At 51.2% G+C, this 22,589-nt stretch overlaps 1 protein-coding gene across 3 annotated transcripts in view; it reads right to left on the bottom strand.

The window, feature by feature from the left end:
- The window catches only part of PLCG2 (phospholipase C gamma 2), a 160,178-nt gene that overhangs the window by 13,135 nt on the left and 124,454 nt on the right, over positions 1–22,589 (bottom strand). For all 3 annotated transcript variants that reach the window (XM_060398278.1, XM_060398279.1, XM_060398280.1), the window contains 7 exons: positions 21,522–21,679; positions 16,517–16,619; positions 14,845–15,054; positions 12,800–12,945; positions 12,153–12,267; positions 11,059–11,226; positions 5,635–5,723 (listed from right to left, as the gene is read on the bottom strand). In XM_060398278.1, the coding sequence (XP_060254261.1) occupies positions 5,635–5,723; positions 11,059–11,226; positions 12,153–12,267; positions 12,800–12,945; positions 14,845–15,054; positions 16,517–16,619; positions 21,522–21,679 (989 nt within the window). The remainder of the gene's footprint in view (positions 1–5,634; positions 5,724–11,058; positions 11,227–12,152; positions 12,268–12,799; positions 12,946–14,844; positions 15,055–16,516; positions 16,620–21,521; positions 21,680–22,589) is intronic.

The raw sequence follows: 22,589 nt of genomic DNA, 5'->3' as shown, positions 1-22,589 counted from the left end.
GCTGATTTCCATCAAACAAACATTAATTTTGGAAGGGTTGGTATATATTTCTGCTTATCAGGTCGGTTTATGTCTTCCAGTAAGATTTCATGCTTTTCCACCATAGGCCCTATACTTTTCTTATTTAAATTCCGTCTACCATGTTACAGTCTTTGTCAGTATCATGAGTGACATTTCCCATCTGTCCCTACCTCGCATCCCATTTTTCCAACTGTTATTTCTAGAATACAGTGACTTAATAAATACACAACAAATAAACAAGTCTCCTTAAAATTGGGGTCCTTTTTTAAAACTATATAGCCATAGTTTGTGAGCAGAAAATTTTATCTCTTTACCACACTTTATATTGTTTCTTTTAATTGGTTACATTTGTTATATCTAAAGGTATTATTTTGCTCTCTCTGTTGCTATCTATGCTAGTGATAAACCATCCTTACATTATCATCCTTGCATTCTTTACTTGTAATATATTGTTCTTCCAGTAAATAGTTGGAAACTACTTACTAATTTTTTTTAGAATTTTAGTCTGTATTCATAACTGACATTGATCTGTGGGTGGAGGAGGAAGCATACTATTTCCAGTTTTGATGTGAAAGTTCTACAACTTCAAGACAAGCTAACGGCAGCACTTCTGGTTTTCTGTTGACTTCAGCAGATTAAAATTGGAATTGTGTTATTTAAACCCAGATTGAATACAGCTCTAACACCATCTACTACCTGATAGGTGCTTTATTACCCTTCAGGCGTTTTCCATAGGACTTAGTAGCCAAGGTCTCTACTGCTTCCTGACACAATTTTAGCCCATTCTTCAAGGCAGTCACCCATTTGCCCTAGGTTTTCAAACTTACTTATCTTACTCTTTGGGGCTCCGTCTCCTTTTCAATATTTACTGCTGTATGTTTTTGCCCTTACTTTCTTCCTTTTTATTAAGCAGGTGAAGTATTTATTTAATCGATCTTTTCAGTGAATCAGCATTTGTTTCATTCAGTTGATTTATCTTTACTCTTTTTTTCTTTTAAATAAATATTCAGTCTCTATGCAGTTTCAAGGCAAGGACTTTCCTAAATAAACTTATGGCATAAAATGTGTTTACTACTTTTGGGTAATCTACTTGATTTACTTCATCTCAGAATTCCTTATTTTCAAATAGGGAATATTTTGACCCTCTTATTTCCATCTTATTATCTTTCCAACTTTATCAGGTTATAATTTATTCAGGTTTTGTGACCAAGAACTCAATCAAGTTTGAGAAACAGAAGAAAACAATGTACATTACCCACGTGTAGGACCTAAGTGTGTCTCTCTTAAACCTAACTTGTTAGTCATTAGTTTGCTCATCTGTCCTTGGTGATTTTTTTTTATATACCAGACATCCAAATTCTGAAAGATGTTTTCAGTCAGGTAGACGTTTTTATTGTATGAGCTTTCGTTTTCTATGTTTAACACAGTAATGATGGTTTCTAAGTAAACATCTGTGACTTGTGCATCCTTTTTGTAAACATTCTGTCCTTATATACTGTCCCTCTTAATGCTCTTTAGCACTTCCTCCCTTAAATTCTACTTGGCATTAACTTTTCTTCACAGTTTTTCCCAGTAACTCTTCATTCTTATTTGTTTGGGGTTTTTTGGGGGGAGGGGGGAGGGTAACCTTTTTTTAGACTGCCTTCTTTTAAACATCGCACTGCTCCATTTCTTTGCTTCTTCTCTAATAGAATCCAGGCCATTCACCTAATCAAAGATGTTATATCCATTCCATTTTAATTATTATATTTTTAATTTATTTCATCCTTTTGTGTAATTTTTACTCTCTTGGTCAAGTTTCTATTTTTTTTTTCCTCCTTTGCTTTTCAATTCTTATAATGGTTGCTTTCAGTTTCTTAACATTTCCTTTGTACATCACAATATCAGAATTAACTTTCCCCGGCCAGGATGCTTTCTCTGTCTACTGACCTCACAGGCATAAATGCTAAAACCTTTTAGGATGGCTGTATTTTAATTCCTGGGTGTTGCTGATACATTTGATTATTTTCGGTTCTAGGATATCATGAAATCAAGCTCTCTCTCGAGTGGGACGCACACTGTGTCTGAAACATCGCATGTCCACAGGATCTGTCTCTATTGCCTTGATGTGTCCAGAGTGTAGCACCCCCTGCTCATCCTCTAGGAGTGTGCACCCCGTTAGCACTTTTCCAGGGGGTACACGTGAATCCACACATCTGCTCCAGCTGAGCCTCAGCGGGAAGCACAGATCCTGGTGTTTCCAACCAGGCCACCCACCCCTGTACCTTTGCTCCAGCCAGCCCAGTCCACCTGGGGATCCATCCTAAAAGGTCCCAGGGTGGCCAGTTTTCTCAAGCACACCCTCCAGCTACGGCCACCTTGCCCATCGATGAGGATTAGGGTGACTGTTCAAGGTTCCACACTGTCTCATGCCCATGCTTCCGAATCTCACACGTTTAGCTCACTTGAGTAAAAGAGGCCCTTTTCAATCAACAGCAGGATCGGAGATCATACAACTGAAAAGAAACTATTCCAGAGAACAAGTTGACATGGATCCAAAAATATATGGTCTTTTCCCCACCCATGGGCCGCCCCCCCCGCCCCTGAGCTGTTATTCCATTACAAAGAGCTAGCCTCAGGAAATAATTTTTAATCAATGATATATGAAGATCTTCATTATTTATAAAGTAAAAAAGAAAAGTACAAAACAATGTACCTGTCCATCAGTGGGAGAAAGGCTAAATGAATTAAGGACTTCTACCCGGTGAAATAGGGATTTAATGGCTTTGACAATCACAGTAACATGGAAAATTTATTAGCATCATTTGTGAAGTGGAAGAAGGGCACATATTCATACATATTATATGAATCCAACTATGAAAATATGTGCAAAAAAATGGCCAGGCAAAGGAAGGACACCAGAATGGCAACAGTAGTGATGTGCAGGTGGTTTGCGGCTTTCCCAACATCCCCCTTTCTTCCTTTCCCTACTTGTCAAGTTAAACATCAGAGGTAATAAAATGGTGTTAGAAATACTTTTTGTAAACCATGCATACAGCTAACAGAGTAACAGAATTGATACGTGATTCTGACATTTAAATGGCTTCTTCAGAAAGGGCTCAATGTGCTCACTGACAGTTTTCTGGGGCTTTAAACTCTTTACCTCAGCCAGTGTTTCATGAGTAAACTCCATCTCAGCTCTGCTGGATCAATCATCTGCTCAGACAAAGCTTTTTAGACCTTGGGCACCCAGAATGCCCAGGTCTCCCAAACACACCCCTCGTCACAGTGTGGGCAGAGACACCCAGTGGTGCCTGTGAGTGCCTTACAACCAGGTGACATATGGAGTTAAAACCTCGGGAACCTGCAGCAGCAATGAAACCCGCACCTTCTCAGACAGCTTTTCCCTGGGAACCCCACGCAACGCCCCTTCTCCCCGCTGCTCCCTTCTCAGGGACCTCCCCAACAGAAGCTTCCCTCACCAAGGGTCAAACCTGAATACACACATTTTCTTTTAAATATACTAATTTTACCTGCTGCCAGCGATGCCTATCATTTAAATTCTTTACAATGCTTCCAGACTGTTTATGACAGCTTTGCAGAGCAGAGTGCACACAAATGCTCAACAAGGACCACCAGGAAAGGAAGGACTTGAAAACTTTCCTGTCCAAGCATTTCTACCACTTAGAATCATGAAAGGGGATTTTTTTTTTTTGATCCATAGTTTAAGGCTCAAGTGAAAACTATAATTTTCATATAAACAGTGCTTTGACAGAGTCTAAAACACTAACACTTAAAATTCGTTTCAAAACAGAAAACCTTCCATTATCCATCCCTTTATCCTTTTCAGACAATTTCATCATCATGAGCTTATTTTATACCAACACACTGTCCCTGAGGCTCTCTGGCCCTTACCTACTGTGCTTTGTATTTGTCATCCTCTTCCGTCTTGATACTTCTAAAATGCTTTGAAGTGAAAAACTCTCAAGGTTGTAAAAACTGAACGGAAGGCAAACAGGTATGCAGAAAGCCTGGCATTCTCTCTGAGGTTTTGCCATGTGGGCGATGGCTCTGGCTGTTCACAGGCACCCCATCCCTGCCATCTCCCTCCCCACTGGATGTGCTCAGCTCGCCAGGCACACCTGGGAGACTGCCGCAATAAAGCAAGTCACACAAATTTTCTGGTTTCCTGGTACATAAAAGAGTCACCTTCCCACCATACTATATAGCCTATTAATTATGTCTTTAAAAAATATATACTTACCTTCATTGAGAAGACTACACTGCTAAAAAAAAAAAAATGCTAACCATCATCTGAACAAGACATAGTATCAGTAGTTAACAGTCAAGATCACTGATCACCGTAACAAATAATGACAGCCAAGGAAAAATGTGAAATAAGAGAATTACCACAATGTGACCCAGACACGGAGAGAGCAAATGCTGTTGGGAAAATGGTGCCAACAGACTTGCCACAACCTTGCAATTTGTTTAAAAACAAAAAACGAAAGTGCGATAAAACAAGGCATGCAGCACTGACCAGGCTTACCCCAGGAGAACTGGGGTGACCGCAGACTCACCTGGCCCATGCTGAGGTTTGTGGGAAGGGGCTGGAAGGATCCTGGGAGACTGTGGTGGCCACACGTGGGCCCTTGTGGGCTTCATTCTATAGGAGTGGCCGTCGGGAAAATTCTGAGGCTCCAGAATCACCAGCACGTGTGTACGGGCTCAGTCACTCAGGCGTGTCCGCTCTCTGTGACCCTGGGGACTGTAGCCCACCAGGCTCCTCTCGCCATGAGACTCTCCAGGCAAGAGTACTGGAGTGGGGTGCCATGCCCTCCTCCAGGGGATCTTCCTGACTCAAGGATCGAACCCGCATCTCCTGCACTGCAGGCGGATTCTTTACCGCTGAGCTACCAGGGAAGCCCCCAGAATGACAACACGCACCATAATCAAACTCAAAACCTGAACTACCCACTGCTCGGTGTTGCATTCTTACTTAACCTTTTGTCCGACCAACCTTATCTCATCCTCTTTCATAGTTCAAATTGGCCAAGGCCTTTCCACCAAGCCAAACCCAAACTGGTTCATCAGCATAGACTGTGCATCTTCAAGGCCTCAACAAACCAAAAGAACCAAGAAGGCAGGCTCCAGCAAGAGCAGAAAGAACCACAAGAGGAGTGCCGCTCCCTATGGGAAGTTGATGTCTGTGAATTTCCTTCCGCAGGACAAGCCATAAAAAGACTCAATGGGACGCTTGCAGAAGGAACCACCAGAGTACCAGGTGGAGGAAAGCACGCCGGAAGGGCAAGTTTACCCAGAAGAGCATCGTCTTGCCCAGCTCTGGCTGAAATGAAAGCACGGAACTTCCAAAGAGCTTTCCTCTTTCCAACGACACAACCCTATTCACAGACCCATCCGGCATCCTGCAAGAAGACAGGCTGCTGGAAGGGAAACCTGAGGACCTCGGAGGAAATCTGTAGCTAAAGGAATCCTCCTTTTACGGCATGGCGCATGTGGCTAGGTGATTCTCACATGTGTTCAAAGTCCTTCAGCCACACTCAGTGGTCGTCCCCACCTCACCCCCGCCGCAGACGTGGCTCTGCAAGCCCCCACTGGTGTTTGTCCACTCACCAGGACTGGCCGCATCTCACAGAAAACCAGGAGGGACGCCAGCTCAATGTCTTCACTGTAGCCGTTCTTCAGAGGCACAGATCTAAACCCTGCAGGTCGAAAAAACAAACCAGTTCACATCAGATCTCTGCTTTTCCTGCAGTACCCAGGGATCACGTGCCCAGTGCATGGAGCAGAGAGGTCAGGGCCCCGTGCTGGGGGGCTGACTTCCTTTCTGGAAGCCAGAGGTTCCCCCCACCCCCCACCTGATGGTTGGGGAGCGGGGTTGCAGAACACAGCCTTGACTGCCAGGTCCAGCCGGAGAAATGAAGTTAAAAATGCCTGCCCCCTAGAAATGCAGATGACTCGGAAGAATCAAAGCCCACAGAGCACTGCACACTGAATTCAGACCCTCTACAGCTGTGGTTTCAGTCCCTTAAATATTCCTGAGCCCAAAAGACACAAAGAAGTAATGAATCCCCACATCCATCTTCTTCACTCAGCCATGTACAAGGCTTGGGACGAGCGAGTGTTTTTAAAGATTTCCAGTGGGAGGAAATCTTTCCGTCCCTTGGCAGTTTGCCCTGTTGATCATCCTCCCCTAAAAGCCATTCCCTATTATTTGTAGCGAGGACCTGTGTCTGCCGGTCATTTAAATGTTTCTTTTTATTGAGGGAGAGGGTTAAGATGGGGCTGCATTCATCCCACACCCCTCCGCAGTGAGTAATGTTTAAGGCAACACATCTTAAAGGTTGGTTGTTTGGCTTGTTTTGATAGAGTGGTAGAACTGAATAGACAGCAGAAATTAACGTCTCATTCCCACCCACTCATACCTCTTATTACAGGAGGAACCATTGTTAATGGCTTTCCAAAATCATCTATGCAGTGTGTGTTTCCCTTAAAATCACAGAGAATAGTACCCTAACCAGCCATTCTGAATCTTACAGGTTCCACTGCACACTATCTTAGGGATTCACTATGTAGCCCTAGTTTGACTTGAAAGCTTTTTCTTAAATGGAAACATAGTTGACGTACAATATGATATTAGTTTCAAGCGTACTGCATAGTGATTTGACATCTGCATGTACTATGAAATGATTATCGCAGTAACTCCAGGAACCATCTGTCCCGAAGTAAGTACAGTATTACCACGTTCCTTATGCTGTTACACAGTACATCCCTGTGGCTTATTAGTAAGTAGAGATTTGTGCCTTGAGAGCTTTATATTTGCCTTGTATCTACTGATTTTCTGGGACAAGCGACGCACAAAGTGCCTGCTGCCAGTCAGGTTTTGGCTTGTTTGGTGATTATCTTTCTATCTCTTAGAGAACCTTTTAGTCTGTTAGTTGATTTATCATCGTTAAATAGTATCTATTGACTCTGTGTGCCACTTATGTTGAAGACACTGGCATGCTTACATAACTTGATAGCATCTCTCCCTTTCCCTTCCCCGATTGGGTAAACTGTACTATTATATCTATGTTGACGTAGTATGTAATATTAGCATTCCATCTGTAACCATAATTCTCCCACAGAGAGGCATAGTTTTCCTGATATTTAGCAAAAGCCAAAAAAATACAATAAGGAACGCTTGAACACCCACAACCTAAATCTTACATTAACCTTTCACTTACGCTTATCCACCCACTACTCTATCGGGTGATATTTACTTCCTGTTTCAAAGAAAGATGAAGACATCTACACAGTTCTTCTTTGTCAGCATTAATCTCATGAACAAGAATTCCGTATTTGTGACATAAAACTTATACACAATGATTTTTTTTCATGTCCAACGCTCACCACCTCCTTACTGAACTGACCTTTTTCCATTAGATATTCTGGCTGGCTAAAACTGTCTTTTGAGATCTTCAGTACAAGCTCATGGGAACATATAATCCCTGGACTGTGCCTGTTTGAACATATCCATCCTTGAGTGGGCACAAAACCCTCAGGTCACACTCTTCTCGTTGAAGGATTCTGGGGGACCCTGCTCTCCTTGAATTCTGCTGCAGAGAAGTTTTCTGAACTGTTTTATCCCTTATCCGTGTTGGGAATTATGCTAAGATGTGCATCACCTCTGGGTCTTGTTAAGATGCAGATGCTGACTCCAGAGGCCTGGGACGGGGCCAAGGTTCCGCACCTCTATGGAGCTGGTCTCTGTGGAAGCTGTTGGTGTAGGTGTTGATCGACTGCCAGAATGCACGGCAGTGCTGAGTGCCCTGCCCACGCACGCAGAGCAGAGCAGAGCGGGCCCGCCCAGTGCCCAGTGCAGGCCTCCCCGTTTGGGGCAGTCAGCTCCGCCCCCTCCCTCGGAGGGACGACTCCAGGTCCATAGACATCCTGCCACCGCCCAAGTCGCGTTGTTACCTGCAGCCCTTCAAGTGGACGGGGCTGAAAGGTGCTGGCCAGTTTCACTAGAAACTGATGCCACTGTTCTTCTGATTGACACAAGCAAGACCCGAGCGGAAAGGGAAATGGAGACACCGCTTGAAGCAGCATCAGTGTGGCTGGTCAGGCATCGTGGCGGCCCGAGGGTGGCAGGCAGAGTAAGAATAACATGGGGTTTGAAGTCAAGACATTCCCGGGTCTGAATCCCAGGCTCTGGTCGGTCAGGTGTGTGACCCCCGAGCTGGTTAATTAACATCTCTCGGCCCCAGAGTGCTTATATTTAAAAAGCGGAAATGATAAAACTCCTTTCACAGGACTGCTGCGAGGATTAAGAGAGAGTTTTGAGGCACCAAGCACAATAAATGCTGTTTTCCCTCTTTGCTGAGCTCCAGCTGGCTTAAAGGCTTAAGTGCATCCCTGGTAACAACAGGCAAGGTTTATTTTCGAGTTCAGAAGGGCCCTGAAGCCTTATGCACAAAGGTATTGTTATTCTGTGGCATGCCCTCCATGAATATGGATGTCCCAGGCAGGAGGGAGAGAGAAGGTCTTCCTGGGAGCATCTCACAGCCGGTCACATTCCGTACCATCCTTGAGATGTTCTTTGTGATGTAAATGCCCCCAAGCTCAGTCACAGCGTTTTAGAGAGGAGTCCACACAGTTAAGGCGGCAGCTCTCTCTAAGTCCTGGAGGGGCTCCAGGGCTCCGTCAGGACCCCGTCTGGAGGGGGACACAGCAAAGCCCCTGCACTGTGCGGAATGCGTCTGGGGGTTGCTGTGTCCAGAAGGGGAGGGCAGAGCTACCACAAAGAAAGCCATCGCCACCTGATGCAAAGAAGTGACTCATTTGAAAAGACCCTGATGCTGGGAAAGATTGAAGGCAGGAGGAGAAGAGGATGACAGGGGATGAGATGGCTGGATGGCATCACCGACTCAATGGACATGAGTTTGAGTAAACCACAGGAGCTGGCGATGGACAGGGAGGCCTGGTGTGCTGCAGTCCCTGGGGTTGCATGGATTTTGTTTGTTTGGCAGCTCTGCATTGCGCGTGTGATCTTAGTTCCCTGAACAGGGATCAAACCCATGCCCCCTGCAGTGGAAGCATGGAATCCTCACCGCTGGGCCACCAGGGAGTGCCCCTTACAAGGTTCTTGTCTATTTACCCTGATACTCTTATAATTTTTGTTTTATGAACATTGTTGCCACATTATTTGTTGCAAATATATACATTATTGTTTATGGGGAAAAAAAGAAATCCGTTGTAAGCCTGACTGACTTGGCTGATGTGAAGGAGGTGAACCGCAGACTGAAGAAGTCCTGCGGCTAACTAGCTGAGTTTCACGTCATTTGCTGGGAAGGGGGGGCAAGTTAACCCAGAGGATTGGCAAACATCAGGCCTCTCGGACTTACAAACGAGTGTGCACTGCTCTTCCCAAATTAGGGGAACAGTGTGGCGTTTCTAACCAGGCAAGTGTTTCTCACGGGGGAGTGCGTGTCCTCAGAGGGGCAGCCGAGGCCTTGTCCGGTCTTCTCCAAGTGCCGGCTGAGCAGCTGGCTCCACGTGCAGCTTCCTGGCCCCGCCCCACAGGGGCTGAACAAGAGCACCGTGGGACCAGCCCAGGAGCCTGGATTTCCCCACCCCACACACACTCACCGAGTTGTAGAAATAATCAAAGGCAGATACAAAGAAAGGTGCAGAAATTTAAGGAGTATCTGATATGTTTCCAAGTTGAAAAAGAATTAAAAAAAAAGACCCCAGGTTTTCAAGCAACATCAAGAGAAAAGACTATCTGTGTATCAGTTCAGTTCAGCTGCTCAGTCGAGCCCGACTCTTTGCGACCCCATGAATCGCAGCACGCCAGGCCTCCCTGTCCATCACCAACTCCCAGAGTTCACTCAGACTCACGTGCATCAAGTCAGTGATGCCATCCAGCCATCTCATCCTCTGTCGGCCCCTTCTCCTCCTGCCCCCAATCCCTCCCAGCATCAGAGTCTTTTCCAGTGAGTCAACTCTTCGCATGAGGTGGCCAAAGTACTGGAGCGTCAGCTTTAGCATCATTCCTCCCAAAGAAATCCCAGGGCTGATCTCCTTCAGAATGGACTGGTTGGATCTCCTTGCAGTCCAAGGGACTCTCAAGAGTATTCTCCAACATCACAGTTTAAAAGCATCAATTCTTCGGTGCTCAGCCTTCTTCACAGTCCAACTCTCACATCCATACATGACCACAGGAAAAACCATAGCCTGAATAGACGGACCTTTGCTGGCAAAGTAATGTCTCTGCTTTTGAATATGCTATCTAGGTTGGTCATAACTTTTCTAGGTTGGTAAGCGTCTTTTAATTTCATGGCTGCAGTCACCATCTGCAGTGATTTTGGAGCCCCCAAAAATAAAGTCTGACACTGTTTCCACTGTTTCCCATTTATTTCCCATGAAGTGTATACAAATTACTAAAAGGAGAGTGGTCTTTTTCTCTCAAAAAAATGATCCTTGAAAAACAGGGACCAGGGACCTCATAAAGAATCCAGAAGGATCTGTGGCTGTTTTTCTCAGAAATACAGGGCCCTTCTCCAGGCATGCAGGGGGTTGTGCTTTGCTCAGCATGGGAGACAATCAGAAGTGAATCAGCCCACCTCGGAGAAGAGGAAGGTGAAACTCTGACAGCCCAGATGACTTGCCCAGGACAAGGCAGGGAGAAGGGACCTAAGACCGTGGCTCTGGGCCTCGTCCTCCCCTCCAAGCACCTAACCAGCCCCGAGCCTGCCTGAGGAGAGGCCAACAGAGTCTAAGCTTCCAAAACAAAATCCAATTACAGTGCCAAGTGGACCGCCAGCTAGTAATCCAATGTTGGATGCAGGAGCCCCCGGAGCCGCCCAGCACCCCATCCTGTCTCCCTCCCCTGTCTCTGTCCCGCTCACGGGGCTCCCACGAGGACCCACTACTCAGCCTACCCATGAGTGAATACAAACCAAGACAAAGGCATCATTCTTTCCAAAAGCTGGCAACGCAAACCAAAAGACAATGCCGAGAAAAACTGAACGCTGTAATTGAAGCGGGCCTTACCTGACTTTATGCCTTTAATGGGGTACGTGGCATGGGCCAGGAAGTTGGGATCGCTGAACATATCTTCCTCATAAACCACAAAGCGCAGAAACGCAAGGCTGGGGTCATAGATCTCAAACGTCACCTTCTCCTGCGTTGGGGCCCAAACAGGGCTGAGGCCGTTGTCATCTGGAAGAAGATCCAGGCTCTTTCAGGGGCCCCACTTGTCCTGCTCTGTCTCAGCTCACCATCTCTACACCCATCAGCTGTGGATCTCCTTAGCAGCCATGTAAATACACATCTAGGCCAAGATCCGATCCTTTTATTTTTCCCCAGCGGCATCGCAGACCTGGCCCTCAGTAAGCAGAGAAGATGGGACCACTTCTCCTTAGACTCTCCCATCTCAACTCCCTGGGACGTGGGAGGGATGGGAGGTGGACCACAGAGCAACAACAGGTTTGTAAGAAAGAAAAGAGGAGCTGGGGGCCACATCACTCGTCTGATGGGGGAGGCGGGCCAGGCTCTGAACAGGTGGTGGGTTCTGGAGTCACTGGGGAGAGCCAGCCTCAGGGAACAGGGAAAAGAGGTAACCTTCACCCTCCACAGGGCCAGCTTCACCGGCCAGTCTGTGAACTGTTATCCAGCTGCCTTTTACCAGGAGCCAGTGATCCCAAGCCTAGAAAGGCCCCCAGTTCGGTTCTTCCCAGGCTTCAAATGGCAGAACAAGCCATTTCTCTGGGCCTCCCCGCCCGCTGTGGGGTCAGATCACCCAAGTTTGGCTGCAGCCTTGGGGGTGAGTCAGCCGCATCCTCTCTGAGCCCTGGACTTAGGTGGGGGCTGATACATAGAGGGGACACCCCGGAGTGACGGGCACAGGGAGCCGCGGCCTCACCCAGGCCTCCTGACGTGGGTGACGGGCTGAGAAACACCGCGGTGGGTCTAGCTCTCAGGTCCTGCGGCCCTCCGTTGCCCCTCCGAGCTGCCCACAGAGGGCAAGGGGAACAAAGGGAAAGACCTGGCCACTAGCACATTAGTGAAGCCCCGCTGACCAGCATCTCCAACGTGCGGCTCAGCTCGCCTGAAGTCTCAGCGAGGAAAGGACCCAGGCAACTTACTCACAACTGTCGTCTTGAACTTGTTGTTGTCATACTCCGCTCCGCATATCTCCACCTCCACAAAGGGACACGCGATGCTTCGTCCGGGTTTGGGGAGATGACGGGCCCCCAGTACCTAGGACCCCAAGAGCCAAGTGTTAGAATTCCGCCCGCCCGCACTCCACCCTGGGCAGAGCTGGAGAGGTCTACACGGGCGGATTCTCATTTCCTCGTCACTGGTGAGGTGCTGCACCCTCCGGTAGCGGACACCCCCACCGCTTCCCTGTTGTGGACGAGGGAAATAGTTCCCAAACAGGAGAAGACAGACACTCTTAACAAAGAGACAATGCAATATGTAAAAGTCGGGTCAGTTTTAAAAAGCTTCCACCCCTCAAAGTGGCCACTGCAAGGATAAGCCCTCTCCTCAGGAAAGCGCAGAGAGCCGTGCCGCGCCTGTTTTATTTCTCTCTCTCCGACCAGATGCTGACCCTGCTGAGCCCAGCGAGAGATGCATCTGTAACTCGCCCCACCAACAACGGGAGGTGACCACGACGGACCTGGGGAGATGCCCTCCCGCCTCTCTGCCCTGCAACGACCCTGGCGGGCACCGCAGTGAAGACCCTCAGCTGCATCTGGGTGCGGAGCCCAGGCAGAGGGCGGGGCCTTACCTTGACCGTCAGGGTCATCAGGATCTTCCTCTGGGACTCGGGCGGCATGGGGTCGTACTTCTCCGCCCTCATGCTCTCAGGCTGCAGGACGTAGCCCGTCCGCCCGTTGAGGGAGAAGAGCGCGTGGTTCATCTGCATGTACTTATCTGGAGAGGAGAGAGCTGCTGCTGAGAGGGGCCAGAGGGCGCCCGGGGGCTGGGGAGGGAGGGCTAGGCCTCCTTCCAGAAGTGCCAGGAGGCACACCGGCAGATGAGTGGATAAGGAAGCTGTGACGCACGCAGGCCACGGAACACTGTTCTCCCGTAAAACAGCGGGGCTGGGCCACCCGTCGCGAGGCGGATGGACCCAGCGTCTACCATCCAGAGTGGAGGAAGTCCAAAAGAGAAAAACGGGCATCAGACATTGATGCGTATGTGCAGATCTAGAAAAATGGCCCCGATGGCCCTAGGCCAGGAACAGAGACACAGATGCTGGGAAGAGACGCGTGGACACTGGGAGGCCAGGGCTGACGCCCGCTCCTGCCATCTACAAGACAGACAGCTAGCGGGAAGCTGCCGGGGAGCCCGGGGAGCTCTGCGCTGACCGGGAGGGCTGGGCTGGGCGGCCCAAGCGGGAGGGAGGGGTGTCCCCAGAGCTGACTCACTTCACCGTACAGCAGAAACGAGCACAGCATTGCAAAGCAACTGTACCCCAATGGAAGATGAAAATAATGTGAGGTGGCTGTGAAAATAGGGATCTGACTTAAAACTATGGGTTTAAAAATTCATTGAAAACTCATGTTATTGGAAGAAAATCAGATTAAAAAAAAAAAAAACTCACACTGGGGACAACTTTCCGAGTATGATACAAAGTCCAGAATGTACTCAAAGCTAAACATTTTTACCCAGGACAAAATTTCCATAGAATCTGACATGCTTTAGAAAAATCTGTTTCACTCCACTGATAGGTAACTTTAACCTGTTAAGAAATCTGATATCTGTTTGCTGTGAATACTTACACCCCCTTAGAAAAATAAGAAGCATAAATATAATCTGCAGAAAAGAAAACGTCTATGTTTCTTAAGGATATGAAAACCTGGTTAACTTCTCTGTTACTCAGAGAAGTTACCAATAAGGGAAGCTCTGACTGCAGCGTGACACCAGTTTACACTATCAAAGACTGAGGCGCCTGCCGAAACTAAGTTGGTGAAGTGAAGCCAGAAGGAGTTTCACCCGTTTGCATTCCCACGCACAGCCTCCATGGAGGCGGTCTGGCAGAGTGTCTTGGCCCGGACACTCCTGGATACAGGTGTGCGGTGGTTTCGCTCGGGGCCAAGTTGGTCAAAGCTGTTGGATCCGCCCTGCACCACAGGTGCTCCCACGTGTGAAGGGAGGTTCACACAAGGTTACGAGGGGCAGTGCCATCTGCAACAGCAATGAAGGGAAGTCACCTCGGGCCACTGCAGCAGGGTGCCAGTTGAGGACATGATGGCGTCCACTCAGTGGAGTCTGACGCAGGCACAAAGGAGGCAGCACTGATGAGCAGGCCTCCAAAGAGGCTGAAAGAACCATGCAGCGCCTCTGTGCCGCACACTATAGTTAACGCTGCCCTCTGCATGAAGAAGTTCGGCATGCCGGCTCTTTCCAGCAGAGGATTATCTCCAGAAGAGAGCCCGAGCAGAAAGCCTCCAGAGAGGGATGGCCCCAAAGAGGACGGGGGCCCAGGACATAGCCACCGGACACCTGGGTCCAGCTGTGCCTGAAGCTCCCCTCCTAGACTTCTCAATTACGTGAGCAAATGCATTTCCTTTTCTCCCTGAAACCAGACTGACCACATCTGTCATTTACATCGAGAAGCCTGCCAAACGCAAAGGTCTGGCATGCCCAGTGGTCCCTCCACCGCTCCATTCAAGGGATGGGACCTCACGCTAGCATGCTGGCTGAACTCTGACGGCTCCTAAGAAAAACTACGTGCTCCGGCCACCACATCGCACTGATGGCCCCAGAAGAATGTGCGTGGAATGATGCCCCAGCATAGATTTACTGGCCACAGTAGGCCCCCTTTACCTGGAGTCTGGAAATTGAGCGCCACCATCTGGGAGCCACACAGCCAGAGGCGGAAGGGGTCGTAGTTGGACGAGTCCACCCGCTGTCCTTTGGGGTACACACGGGTCAGGCCCTTTTGATTGTATTTCAGGAGATCGCTGGGCTTCTGTCTGACGATACTGTCAGCCTTCGTCTCCACGAAGGAGCGGATTTCTCGGAAGTCAGGGTTTTCTGCACAAAGAGAGGGAGTCAACGTTTATCCTATGTCTCGTGAGTTTTTCTTAACACTACTGGCAGGATGTGCAGGTCATCAAACACAACCCGGAACCTCTCTCGGAGAAGATGTCCAAATGCTTGTGACGATCCCGTCGTAACTGGTTCTGCAGTGGGTTCTTGCCCTCTGGGGAAGTCTCAGAGATGAAAAGGCAGCCCAGGGTTCCCACTGCTTCTTAGTCTAGGATTAATGTAATCTGCTTCTTTTGTTTAAAACTACCAGCAGCCTTGTGCAGGAACCCACCAAAGCGATACAGGATACAGTTATAGAAAGGTGTGGTGCAGGAAGGGATCAGCAGGGAGGAGGTCTGAGGAGTGGAAGATGCAGACAGGGCCCTGGCTTCCTCAGCGAAGGTGTCACAGACGTGAGATGAGTGAACCCAGCATCTTGATGGAAGGAGAACCGCCCACTCGCAGGAAGCGGGGATAGAGAGAGGAGACGGGGTCCTGTGGAGGGACAAAGAATGGGAAGCAGCGTAGAGAAAATGCAAACAATTCTTGAGCTGTTTGGATAAAGCTCTGCTTTAGGTAGGACAGCTCCTAAACACGCCGGGCCTGGCTGACTCCGGTTAAGAGCTCCAGCCTCTTGCCCTGGACGTCGAGAGGTGCCCAGGGACCAGCCTCCGGGTGACCGTTAACTCCAGGGTTTAGGACTGCCTCTCTCCCTGCCCTGGAATTAAAGTAACCACAGGAGTTACTTGCAAGGGGAAAGAAAATATGACTAGGACCATTATAAGTGCAAAGAATCTGCTGCTTTGGAGAATGTGGTCAAAGACCCACTTTTGAATTCTCCTGCAGCAGGCCTCCAAAGACACCCAGGTCCTGACCTCTGGAACCTGAGACCATGTTCTTTCAAAGGGACTTGGCAGATGGCAGGCTTGAAGTGGGGAGATTACCTGGCCCTAAATGAAACCATACAGTCTTTGTACTTGTGAGGCTGAGGGAGATGGGACTACAAAGAGAAGGCAACGTGACCACAAAGGTGGGGACTGGAGTGACATGGCCAAAAGCCAAGGAATGCCAGCGGCCACCAGAAGCTGCCGGAGGCCAGGTCCAGACCCTCCTCTGGAGGGAGCGGGGCCCTGCTGACACCTTGATTTCAGCTCAGTGATACTGACTTCAGTCCATGACTATGAGAGAATAAACATATATTGTTTCTGCCACCAAGTGTGTAATAATTGGTTACGTTGGCAGGAAAAAAAAACCAATCCACCCTTTAAGAGGGTTTCTCCTTCTAAAGATACCAGGAGGGCCTGCTTCACCAGCATCCTGGCCCTGAGGACACTCTGACGGGAAGGTTCCCACTTGGCATCTGGAGGATGAGCAGGAACCACCGTCACCGTGCTGCGTGACAGCGCCAGGCCCAGAGAGGAACCCCGTGTTCACCGAGGCGGGGAGGCGGGGTGGCGGCAGACGGTACCGAGGTTGTCCTTGGTCTTGCTGGTTGGCTTGCAGTAGACGACCAGGTCTGAGAGCTCGATGGCGATGGACTGGTTCTTCTCCCAGTACTTCATGTTGTTCTCCTGTGTGGAGCCAACCGCCTTTAGTTTCAGCTCTCAAGTCGGCCCCCGGGAAACCCCATTCTTCCAGCTCACCTGGCGGGCGCCCTCCTCCTCTGACTCTCCCCCTCGTCTCTCCACTTGGCCCTCGCGCACGCGCAAATTGCAGTGGTGGAGAGTTTTTCCTCCCCTGACCCCCGCCCCGCTCCCCGCTTCCTCTGCCTGCGGAAATTCTCCACTACGCCATCCGGACCCAGAAGCAGCATAAAGCTCAGTCTCCGACCGTGGCTCTCGAGAATACCAGGGACGAGGGCTCTTCTTTATCACCACCTCTCTCCTTAACCCTCTTGCTCTCACCCGCTGCCCTATCCAGCCCACTAACATCACTCTGTCACAGCTCATCCAAAATTCTAGTTGTCCCAGTTCAGGCTCTCTGTAGACCATGGCAGCTTTGTGCTCGCTCGCTGTCCCCTGAACCATGCACAGCTCTGTGCAAAGGGCCCTCTGGGGACCAGACCACGCGCCATAGACTTGGGAGCCATTCACCCCTGGAGGACCCCACAGTCGCGGACAGGCCGCTCGCTCCAACTCCAAACCAGGCCTCCCTCTCAAGCCCTGCCAACCTTGGACTCATCCCCCCAGGGGCCACGGTGGGGATGGACCCCCTGGGAGGATTATCACGTACCGGTGGCAACATTCAGCATGGGGGTGGGCAGGGGGTGGCGCTGCCTGGCTCCAGGCATCGCACATGAGTGAGTGCTTGACGGATACTATCTAAGCCCACCCATCCCCGAGAGGAAGACTGTTTCTCTGTTCTCCAAAGAACCCGCAGCACACAGACAGGGTGAGCAGCTGACCCCAGGCCCCGCAGGCCCAGGCCGAGACCAGAGGCCTGAGCAGCGGCCTCACCCGTGTCACCACCCTGGCCCCGGCGCTTCCGTACCCTCGGCCACCGGGTGCTGGAGGAGACCTCGCTGCAGCGCCCCCAGGCTCACAGGCTCGGTCCCCCCGAACCACAGCACCGCCTGTCCTGGCCCCTCGCCCCCCTCCCTCCTCGGCAGGCCCGTGGGTCCCTCTTCCTCTGGACCCCCCGCCTCACTCTTACAGGACGCCTTCCTGGAGACCTCCATCCGGGACTAGGAAAGCGACGCTGCGTCCCCCACACCTTCCAGAATGCCCACGGCCTCCCCCAACCTTGCACTGTCCCTCATCCGACTGTCCCACACTGGTGCCTTTCAGCATGAGTGTCCAGACCCATGTCCTGCCCCCTGACCCGAGACAGGTCCCTGGGAAACAGGACTCCCCGAGGGTGGCGAGTCCCCAGGTGACAGGAGTGTCACGGCAGTTGCCCAGCGGGGACTGGACTCAGGGGCGGGTCTGAAAGCTGGCCTGAGTTGCTGGCTTTCCCGAGTGGGCCAGCCATCAAGCCTCTCTGCCTCAGTTTCCTCATCTGTATGATGGGGCTAACGCGAGTCCCTCCCTGCTGCAGCTGTTATGCTGACTCAGGAAGGAGGCCTCTCCCCTCACTGGACATGTGAGAAACAAGGGTGCCACACAGACTGCCCCGGAGACACCTTTCCAGGCCAAAGACAAGAGCGACCCCTTTTTAAACAAGTCGGGGAGGACACCCAAACTCTTCTGGAAGAATGCCTTCACCTAGGACTGCTGACAAAAGTCCCGAGGCCCCCGTGAACCCTAGCAGTGACCAGCAAACAAGCCTGTCACCTGAGGTCAGCAACCACCTCACCGGGGCAGATTGGAACGTGAAGTTTGCCAGAGTTCATCTAAGCACACCCAGCCTCCTCCAGCCGCTCCCACATGCCCTGAATCCCCTAGGCACTGAACAAGCTGCAGCAGTAAGGCTGAAAGGGCTGGCATGGGATGGGCGGGCACGGAGCAGGGAAGGCGTCAGCCGGTCCGCAGCCAATGCTTCGGGGAGACTGAAGCCTTGGCTAAGCTCAAGCCCCAGGTGTGCTCTCCTGACCCCTGTGTCCACCTGGCACTGCCTTCTTGGTGCACAGTCTTCACCACAGGCTGTCTGGGGAGAGGAAACCCTGGCAACGACACAGCTCGCCTCTAGTGACGATAGGACCGCTTTAAAGTCAGGGTGGGGTGAAGCAAGCCACACCTGTGTCTCAGGGCGGGGGCCTCTGGCCTCACAGAAGACAAAGCAAGGAAAGATTACAGAGCATCACTTTTTCTCTCAACTTCAGCAAAAAGCAGGATCAGTTCAAGATGAAACACAGCTGCTACTTCAAAACGGTGCAACAACAACTCTCCAGACCCGCAGAGTTTTGCCCAGAGGCTGTCCCAGAGTTTGGCATCACAGTGCACTTAGTCAGGCTTTGGAAACTAACTAGACAGACCTCAGTGACTGGTCTTTTGCCATCGACCAAAGGAAGCCAGAGATGACATAAAATTACAGGGCCCTGGGCAGGTTCTCGGGGCCTCGGTGAGGAGCTCCCAGGAGTGCGCTGAGGGCACAGTGCATGTTGGTTTCCCGGTGGCACCAGCCGCTCCCACAGCTGGTTGTGCCCAGCACAGGACCTTGGTTACTTCTGCTGCCTCTTATTTTTTGGTTTTGTTTTTTGAACATTCATAATCAATATGAGAAGGCTCCTCTATCCATGGACTTCTCCAGGCAAGAATACTGGAGTGGGATGTCATTTCCTTCTCCAGCGGCTCTTCCCGACCCAGGGATCGAACCTGGGTCTCCTGCATCGCAGGCAGACTCTTTACTGGCTGAACCACCAGGGAAATCACCATGAGAGGACTTACCAGATGTAAAAGCTAATTTAAAAGGACTGTAGATCAAAGGCAGAGAACAGCAGGCTTGAAGAGCTAGGCTTAGTTTCAAAACCCTTCCTGCGATGGGGAATGCGGGGGACAACCTTCCAGTGAAGTCACATTTTCTTCCAGAAGAAACGGAGAGAGCCAGGGGCTTCCCAGGTGGTGCTAGTGGTAAAGAACCTGCCTGCCAATTCAGGAGACCTAGGGGACACGGGTTCGAGCCCTACGCTGGGAACATCCTCTGGTGGAAGGCGTGGCAACCCACTCCAGAATTCTTAGGCCTAGAGAATCCCCATGGACAGAGGAGCCTGGCGGGCTACAGTCCATGGGGTCGAAAGAGTCGGACACGGCTGAAGCAACTTAGCACACAGGAAGCAGCAGGCCAGAGGGTGTCACGGCCAGGCCCTCTCCTCTCCCCGCCGCACGCTCGGAGCAGGCTTGAGTGCCTGAGAATAAGTCTACAGGGAACGGTGGCTAGACGCTCTCTCTAGGCTGTTTCTCTATCCTCGGCTAGAGGGGCCCCGAACGTCACATCCTAGAACATGCTCAGGAGGTCCACCGCCTGGCAAGCAGCGCCGTCCAGGTCGTGATGACAGCCACTCAGCCGACACTGAAAACCACACCTGGAAGGAGGCGGGAGGCCATCTCTCAGAGAAGCCCAGGACCGCGGGCCCCGCCCCCGGGCCTCGGAGGCGCTGCGCTGGAGGCGCGTGCGCAGACCAGCCGGCCCCGCGGGGGCGGGGCAGCCTGCGGGCCACAGGCTCGCGGTCCATCCCGAGTGACTGCTGTGACGGCGCGACGAGCCTCGCAGAGAATGAGGACCCGTACGTAAGGCCTCGTGACGAGGATCCGGGATGGGAGGAAGATGGGAGGCACGCCAGGGAAGGTGCCCGTCTGGACAGCCCTCGGCACAAAGTCCTGTAAAGAAGAGGACTTGACTCCGGGGTGTTGGAAAGATGAGTCCCGGGGCCTCTGGTAACCAGCGACTGGCCAACTGTGCAGTCGCCCCCAGTGGGGGAAGAAAAGGTCAGGCCAGTACACTGGAGGAGGGAGGCTCCTCGCCTGCAAGCCGAGGTCAGAGGGGTCCAGGGGAACCTGAGGGAGTTCCGGGCTCAGTCCTTTGGGCCAGGACCTGCCTGAGAAGAAGCTGGGCACATGGGAAACCATCCTAAAGCTTCTTCCCAGCTCTGCGGCCACAAGAAAGAGCAGACAACACCCAAGAGACGGCAATGCCTCGAGGCCCTCCAGGCACGATGACAGTGCGACGGTGAAATGCCACCATGACCTCAGGCCCTGCTGTGTGTCAGGCGCGGGCCCAGTGGCGTCCACGCACCGTCCCACTTCATCCTCACCGCACCCTGGGACTTAGGTACCCGGCTCCCCGTTTTACTGATGAGGAAACTGAGGCCCAGAGGAGTGTGGTTACCTGCCCAGGGTCCAGCCATGCCAGGAGGCACACTCCAGTCAACCTAGTTCTAACCCTTCTGTTCTTACCTAGAACCTCACCCTTCTCAGAAAACCGCCAGTGGTTAGGACTCTGTGCTTCCAGTGAGGGCAGTATGGGCTCGACCCCGGCCTGGGAACTAAGATCCTACATGCCCGTGGGGGGCGGCCCCCAGAATAAAAACTGAAACAAAGGAAAGACCTTTCAGGATAAATCCTCAAAAGCTCATGCCCATCTGTAGTGGAAGTTCCCCCACAAGAACAGAAACTTCTGGAAGCAAGGAGCTGGGTCTTATGAATTCCAGTACGCCCAGGGCCCTTTCCAGTCCAGGGAGATGAGCTCAATGAATGCGCAGGAAGGATCCAGGCTGCTTGGGATAGTATTTAGAAGCAAGATAACATTTAAAATGAGGATGGCAAAGCTTTGTTGTTAAGATACATGAGGCCAGACAGGCCTCAAACATCAAGGGTCACCACACACACACTGAACCTTCAAAGGTTTCACAAGAGACACAGCACCCCCAGGAACACCCTGCGCCCCCTTCCTCTCTGCAACGCTCCTGCTGTCTGAGCTCCCCGCCTGCCCTGCCCCCCAAATTCTCTGTGGTTGCAGCCTGGACCCACCCGCACCTCGGCAGAGGACCAGAAGCCAGACGACATCAGGCTCAGCGGAGCCCAGGTGCCCAGGCTTACCTTGGTGTCCATCTTCCAGGTGATCTCCCGGATGCTCTGGAACCACTCAAACAGCTCCTCCACGCTGTCCGTGGCAAACTCTACCGGAGGATCTCCCTGCTTCTTGGGCTCCAAGACAAAGACGAAAGGCTTCTTGTTCTTCCCATGTGGGGCTTTAACTTTGGGGAAAGGATAACAAAAGTCCTGATAAGCCTGACAGAGGGCCAAGACGCCCGGACTTCTAGGCCCCAGGCCACTTCTCTTACGACCCCAAGCTGACCGTCACTGTGGATGTCGGCGCTGACTGGGACGTCTGACTTGGATCAGGTAATAGTCTGGATTTTAATGTGTGTCTTAAATGTGAATGTGACCCTATCTGGAAATGGGGGTCTGGGCAGACGTACGGAAGGATCTCAGGAGATCATCCCTGCCTTCCAGGTGGACCCTAAACCTGAGAACCAGTATCCTCATCACAGGAAGGAGAGCAAAAGGGAGCCCGAGACACTGGGCAGTCAGCTGGCCATCAACGATGGAGACAGGGACTGGAGTGATGGGCACAGGGCACGTGTGGCCAGCAGCCCCAAGCAGCTGGGGTTGGTCTCTCTGCAGAGAAAGCATGCCCTAGACAGAGAACATGATGGCTGCAAGAGGAAAAACTGTCTGCCAAATAGTCCCCTCAGCTAAGACCTCTGGGCTCATCTGCCAGGCAGTGCTCTAAGCAGATCTCCTCCCACTGTATCCTATTTAACCCTCGTCGCCGCTTTCTGGGGTGCTACTCCCTTTCTGCCCATTTCACAGGAGAGAAAACAGAGACTGGCTGAGGCAGAGTAGCCCACGGAAGGTCACAGAGCTGGCAGTGGCCAAAGCGGAGGCTCAACTCAGACCTGACTCCGCTCCCCGCTCACCACCCTGAGCCACAGGCCTGTGCCCTGAAAATGCAGCGCAGGGTGGTACAAAGGACGAGGGCAGGGAGGACAGAACGCCCTAGATCTGGCGGAGCTGCTCAGTCCTGTCCAGCTCTCTGCGACCCCATGGACTGTAGCTCGCCAGACTCCTCCGTCCATGGAATTCTCCAAGCAAGAATAGTGG

This window comes from Ovis aries, chromosome 14, assembly GCF_016772045.2.
Source record: "Ovis aries strain OAR_USU_Benz2616 breed Rambouillet chromosome 14, ARS-UI_Ramb_v3.0, whole genome shotgun sequence".
NCBI lineage: Eukaryota > Metazoa > Chordata > Mammalia > Artiodactyla > Bovidae > Ovis > Ovis aries.
Note: the sequence above shows the minus strand (reverse complement) of the source record. Positions and strands in the feature narration are given on the sequence as shown.